The 6,770-nt window shown below is 41.4% G+C and overlaps 1 protein-coding gene across 1 annotated transcript; it reads left to right on the top strand.

Annotated features, from left to right (window-relative positions):
- Positions 1-1,926: 1,926 nt before the first annotated feature.
- LOC145991802 (uncharacterized) lies at positions 1,927-6,412 on the top strand. Its single transcript, XM_083127852.1, has 3 exons — positions 1,927-2,249; positions 2,463-4,820; positions 6,403-6,412. The coding sequence occupies exons 1-3, from the start codon at positions 1,927-1,929 to the stop codon at positions 6,410-6,412; spliced, it is 2,691 nt and encodes an 896-aa protein (XP_082983978.1).
- Positions 6,413-6,770: the final 358 nt, after the last annotated feature.

Below are 6,770 nucleotides of genomic sequence, written 5' to 3'. Positions count from 1 at the left end.
GATTGTAAATTGTGAGGTGAGAGATGTTATGGATGTTTCTGGAATAATGGAAGTGATTTTGGAAATGTGAATGTTTTAATTTGTGTAGTGAAGAAGTATTATGATCTAAATACACTTTTGTTTGTAATAAGAAGTTTAATTGTGAGTTCTAGTTGACTTCTAATTATATTTTTGTGTGCGAGAGTTGGTAAGCTTTACGTAAGCATATCCTTATCTGATTTCCCACTACCTGAGGGCTTCATAGTAGGCTGATAAGTCTCAAGCTCGCCGTTGAGGAATAAACGCAAGTTGATCCTTTGAGAATAATCCGGGGAGCGTAGCAGGTGTAAACTTTTTGGCGCCGCAACGCGGGGCTCGATAAATGTGTTTGAGTAGGGTATGCAGAAGCGTAATTTAAGAAGTGATCGTCGTAAGTTAAAAATGGATACTTTAAGTTGCTGTTCCGATAAAGGGAAAGCTGATGACATGGGCGTCCGGAAGGGGGGGAAGGGGGGGCCGTGGCCCCCCCTGGAAAATGAAAGTCAACCAAAAAATATGTATTTCACACATATAATTTCATTTTAGCCACAATAATATGTGTTAATTATTGCATGAACACCATAAATTCAAATTTAAGCAATGTTTTTTAGGGAACAACACTATTTTTGGGAAAAATTTGTCTTCGTTTGCCCCCCCCCCTGGAAAAAAATACCTTCCTTGCCCCTCCCTGGAAAAAATCCTGCGGACGTCCATGGCTGATGATGAAGAGGTCGAGTGCAACGATTGTAAAAGAAGCTTCCACTTACGTTGTGCTGGTTATCCTTTGCCAAAATCGCAGTATAAGATGGAAGAATTGAAATGTCTAATTTGTAAAGAGAAGGGTAACAAAGGAAGTCCTTGTTTGGAACAGTTGTTTCAAACCCTAATGGAGAAAATGGAAATGGGAAGAAAAGAAGATAAAGAGGAACAGGAAAGGATAAGAAATGAACAAGAAAGAAAAAGAAGAGAAGATAAAGAGGAACAGGAAAGGATAAGAAAAGAATATAAAGAGGAACAGGAAAGGATAAGAAATGAACAAGATAGAAAAAGAAATGAAGATAAAGATGAACAAGAAAGAATCAGAAGAGAAGATAAAGAGGAACAGGAAAGGATAAGAAATGAACAAGAAAGAAAAAGGAATGAAGAAAGAGGAGAATTGATGAAGCTGCTCAGTCAAGATAAGGAAGAATTATTATTTAGAATAGAAGAGGGGCGAAAGAAATGTAGAGAAATTAAGGAGACTCTGAGGAAGGAAATTGCGTGTGAGAGGCAGCAAGTAGCTGAATTAATTCTAAAGCTGGAAGAAAAACAAAAGGAGGATTATGACAAGTGGAACTTAGACTTGACACAGGAGAAAACATCTAGAGAAGCTAAAGAAAAGGAAATGGAAAATGAAATTGAGAAATTGAGGGGACGAATAGAGAGTGTTCAGACGAATTGTCATTCTTATTAAGCTTGTTGCCATGCAGTGTGCGCATGCGCAGTGTGAGTCCGAGTTGAGTCGTGAGACGACGTACGTGTGTTGTACGCCTAGTCATATTCGTGTACATTTGTGTGGAAACCTTCATTATATATCGTGTTATTTACGTGCTTCATGTTATTAAAGTATAAGTTAATCTACATATATGTTTCATTTGCACCAGAGTGAACTGACATACGCGAAACCACACACCCAGGAACTAGGAAGCTATTCATGGTCCTCCTGTGCCCGGATAAATGGTTGATTCGATTCGTTACGGCCCGGTCATCCATTGTGTTCCCGCTGAGAAAGTGCGCCTTATTAACGGCTTTGTGTTTGAGCTTCGAGAGACAGTGTTTTTGTGCTTACCAGCAATTCTGTGCATCGTATCCTTGCCGGGTGTGACTGTGATCTTCGTGTATGTACTTTACGTGTTTTGAGACTTAAATATGGAGCAAATACTTTCAAACAAACGTCTCCTCAAACGTGACGTCACACGTTTAGAGAAGAAATTGGCGGCAGATGATCTCACCGAAGGTAATGTTTTAGTGTACATAGACAAAGCATTACAACTGACAGAAGACACTCAAAAACTGATCCGTGAAATCTCAGAAAAGTGCACCGACGAACAGTTTGAGCAGTATGATGAGGAAATTGGTTCAGTGCAGGACAGGCTCGACGAAGCATTGGCCAAGTTATACATCGCGAAAAAACAGCAAACTACCGTGACCGTGACCGAGACAAAGACAGTGAGTGATGTGCGTCTACCGAGGTTAGATTTGCCTACTTTTACAGGAAATCTGCAGCAGTGACTTTCTTTTAGAGACTTGTTCGTGGCGTCCGTACACAACAACGCGTCACTTTCACCCGCTCAAAAACTTCAGTATTTGAAATCGAGCGTCCGTGGTGAACCCGCGTTATTGTTACAGTCTATAGCGATAACCGATTCGAATTACAAAGAAGCATGGGACATTCTGACTAACAGATATGAACAGAAACACGCGCTAGTGAACGACACAATTAAGCGGCTTGTGTCCCAACCCTCATTACAAACTGAGTCTGCTGTCGGCTTACGCAAGCTTGTTGACGTGACGACAGAATGTGTTCGAGTTTTACGTGTGTTGGACATTCCAGTGCAGCATTGGGACGCTATCCTAGTGTTTCATACCGTGGAGAAATTGGACAGTACTTCGAGGCAACAATGGGAGCTGAGCGTGTCGTCCGAGCAACTTCCTACTTTCGAACAGCTGAGCGGCTTCCTGGACAACAGAGCGAGAGCGCTCGCAGCATCTGCATCTTCCAAGGACCCGAAACCAGGATCCCAAAGGAAACCTCCCACCCCCCACAGTGAACCCAGTGCTAGAAGAAGTGCTAATTCATTTCACGTGTCGTCCTCTTGCCCTATGTGTCGAGAATCGCATTTTTTGAGTAAATGTGAAGAATATATGAGCCTATCTGTGCCAGAGAGGGAAGTATTTGTGAAATCGAAGGGCTTGTGTTTCAACTGCCTTGATAATTCCCATTTTGTGGATAAGTGTACATCAGGCTCGTGTAGGTCTTGTGGTAAGTCTCACCACACGTCTATCCATCGTGAAACTTCGCAAAGAGCTAAGGTAAGTGGAAACTTGGCAACGCCGCAAGTGGTGTCGCACATAACAGCTGATACGCAGTGTGACGCAACGCGTGTCTTGTTACCGACTGCTGTTGTGAGAGTAAAGGATAAACAAAATCAGCTTCACTCCCTGCGAGCACTTTTGGATAGTGCTAGTGAAAAGTCATTTTTGAGCGAGAACGCAGCCCAATTATTAGGCTTGAAACGTAAAAAAGTGTTCGTGTCGGTTACTGGAATTTCGGGTGTAAATGCCGGCAATTCGCACTCTACTGTTGATTTGAACATACTCTCTAAAAACGGGGACAGATCCTATCATTGCTCGCCCTTAATTGTGAAGAAAATATCCAACACAGTGCCACAAGCGTGTGTACCAAACACACTGAGTTTTAAACATTTACGAAACCTTGAACTTGCCGATCCTTCATATCACAAACCTGACACTATTCAGTTGCTTATCGGGGCTGATCTTTTCCCATTGTTACTAATGAGTGGAAGAAGAGAGGGGAGAATGAATGAACCCGTGGCTATTCAAACCCGCTTGGGATGGGTTGTTTGTGGCAAAACTCCTCAACAAAGACCTCAACAATCTCTGTCTTCTTATCACATTGTTGTCCAAGAAAATGATCTGAACGAAACTCTGAATAAGTTTTTTGAATCTGAGGAGATTCCTAAATTACGAGTGCCGAGTCAAGAAGATCAATTGTGCGAGGAACATTTCGTACGAACACATTATCGCGAGGATGATGGTCGGTACGTCGTACGCTTACCATTGAAGGTCAACCGCGACGAGTTAGGTTATTCAAAAGATAAGGTGATGAAATGTTTGCTTAGTCAAGAGCGTAGGCTTCGAGTTGATAGCCAGAGACTAGAACAATACAAGTTATTCGTGCAAGAGTACATTGCGTTGAATCATATGACACCAGTGGCGGACTGTGAACCTTCCAAGGCCCCCGCTAGTTCTTATTTCATTCCGCATCATTCTATAACAAAGGAGACAAGCACAAGTACGAAACTGAGAGTAGTTTTTAATGGATCGAGTAAAACTAGCACAGGCGTGTCCTTGAATGACGTGTTAATGAATGGAGGTAAACAACAGCCAGAGTTACTATCCATTTTGTTACGTTTTCGTGGGCATCTTATTGCATTGACGAGTGATGTTCGTATGATGTATCGCCAGATAAAGGTGAATCTTCAGGACAGAGACTACCAATTAATTTTGTGGAGAGAATCCCCCAATCAACCTGTGATTGTTTATCGTTTAAATACGCTCACGTATGGCACGGCACCAGCTGCTTTTCTTGCTACGAGAGTGTTACGTCAGTTATCAGACGATGAAGGTGAAAATTACCCGATTGCAGCAGAAGTCTTAAAGCAACAGTTTTATATGGACGATTTGTGCAGTGGAGCTGACAGTGTTCCAGAAGCAATAGAGATACAGCAACAATTGACACAATTGTTGAGAAAGGGTGGATTTGAGTTGCATAAGTGGACGTCAAATCATGCGGACGTGTTGAACAGTATTCCCGAGCATTTGCGAGAGAAACCTACAATATATTCCATCCATAACAGCGAATTCATAAGAACTCTTGGCCTTGTGTGGCACCCGGATACTGATCATTTGAGTTTCATCATTAACCCACCTAGTGAACACCCTGTATTAACCAAAGGGTTGTTGTTGTCTGAGGTAGCTCGCATATTTGATCCACTCGGATTACTAGCCGCAGTCACTATGTTAGCTAAAATATTAATTCAATCACTGTGGAAGGAACAGTTAAATTGGGATGAACCTATTCCTAGTGACATAAGAGAAATATGGGAAAGACATTGTGCTGAATTACATGTGTTACAGAGCATACAGTTGCCACGATGCTTAAAATGTAGAGAACCAACTTTGTGTCAACTGATTGGTTTTTGTGATGCCAGTGAGAAAGGTACATGTGCTATTGTGTATCTACGAACAGTATATGATGACAACGCTGTTACAGTCAGATTGTTAGTTTCGAAAACAAAGCTTGCACCCATAAAACCTGTAACATTGCCACGTTTAGAGTTATGTGCTGCTGTGTTGTTAGCCAAATTGATTAGTGTTGTGCAGTCATCATTGTCATTGCATATAAACGATATTTTCCTTTGGTCTGATTCCCAGATCACCATATGTTGGATTAAATCAGATCCATCCAGATGGAGTACATTTGTTTCAAATAGAGTTTCACTCATTCATGAACTGACGAATCCTCAACAGTGGTTTCATGTACGTTCCAAAGAAAACCCTGCAGACATTGGTTCTCGTGGTGCTTTCCCTACACAGTTGTGTGAAGCTCATTTATGGTGGAATGGTCCATCATTTCTTTATTTGCCTGAGTTGCCTATGCATGAATCATCTACAGTGGAAAGTGAAGAAATAAAAAAGGAGGGAAAAAAAAACAAGGATTCGCGTGCTGTTGACTACAACCTTTGACACTAAGGAGTTATTGCAGAGATTCTCATCATTCTTGAGATTGATACGTGTTACTGCTTGGATGTTTAGATTCATAAGCAACTGTAGAGCGCCTTTCATGCAGCGAAACGAGCAGACGTTGACAACCGAAGAGTTATCAGCTGCGACTGAGTTTTGGGTCAAGGTCACCCAACGTGAAGCGTATGAGAGCGAGGTTAACTGTTTACAAACAGAACAGGAGCTCCCCTCATCCAGTACACTTCTATCGTTGAGTCCATTCATTGACAAAAATTGTGTGCTACGAGTAGGTGGGCGTTTACATAATGCTGATGTGTCTTCAGACAAGAAACACCCTATAGTGTTGATAAAGAAAGATAACGTACCCACATTGAAGTGGAAATTAGGTAGAGTTATCGAAACTCACAAAGGACAAGATGGTTTGGTAAGAGTTGCAACTGTTAAAACTAAAGACGGTGAACTAAAGAGGCCTATTATGAAGCTTGCACCTCTACCAATTGAGAAAGTGTAAATATGTAACCAGAAAGAAAATTTGTGTTTATTGTAATCTATGTATTCAAGTGTAATATGTTATATTGTAAAAGGTAATAATTATTGTCTAATCTAATTTTGGAAGCTGATCTTCCAAGAGGGGCCGTGATGTTCAGACGAATTGTCATTCTTATTAAGCTTGTTGCCATGCAGTGTGCGCATGCGCAGTGTGAGTCCGAGTTGAGTCGTGAGACGACGTACGTGTGTTGTACGCCTCGACATATTCGTGTACATTTGTGTGGAAACCTTCATTATATATCGTGTTATTTACGTGCTTCATGTTATTAAAGTATAAGTTAATCTACATATATGTTTCATTTGCACCAGAGTGAACTGACATACGCGAAACCACACACCCAGGAACTAGGAAGCTATTCAGAGAGTGTTGAAATAATTGCAAGGCCAGAAGCAACACAGGGTTCCTCAGAATTACTTGATAATTTAGAGCTAAATCAGAGAAGGCAAGAAAAGAAATTTGAAGAAGTTACGGAGAAAGTCGCATCTGTAGATAGGCAGGTCGATCAACTACAGATGTTAATGGCAGGCTGTCGGGTTCTAGAACCTTCTCGAAATGGTGAAGCTGTATTTCAACCGGGAATGAACGGTTCAACAACGAGAGGTGATTCCAAGGAGAAGATGAGGAAAATAAATCGTTACTCGTCAAGTTCTTGCTCTGCAGTTTCCTCTAGTTCTGA

The sequence above is a fragment of the Lepisma saccharinum genome, chromosome 8, assembly GCF_977018435.1.
Source record: "Lepisma saccharinum chromosome 8, izLepSacc3.1, whole genome shotgun sequence".
In the NCBI taxonomy this organism is placed as follows: Eukaryota; Metazoa; Arthropoda; class Insecta; order Zygentoma; family Lepismatidae; genus Lepisma; species Lepisma saccharinum.
The sequence above is the reverse complement of the archived record's forward strand: the minus strand, read 5'-3'. Positions and strand labels throughout refer to the sequence as shown.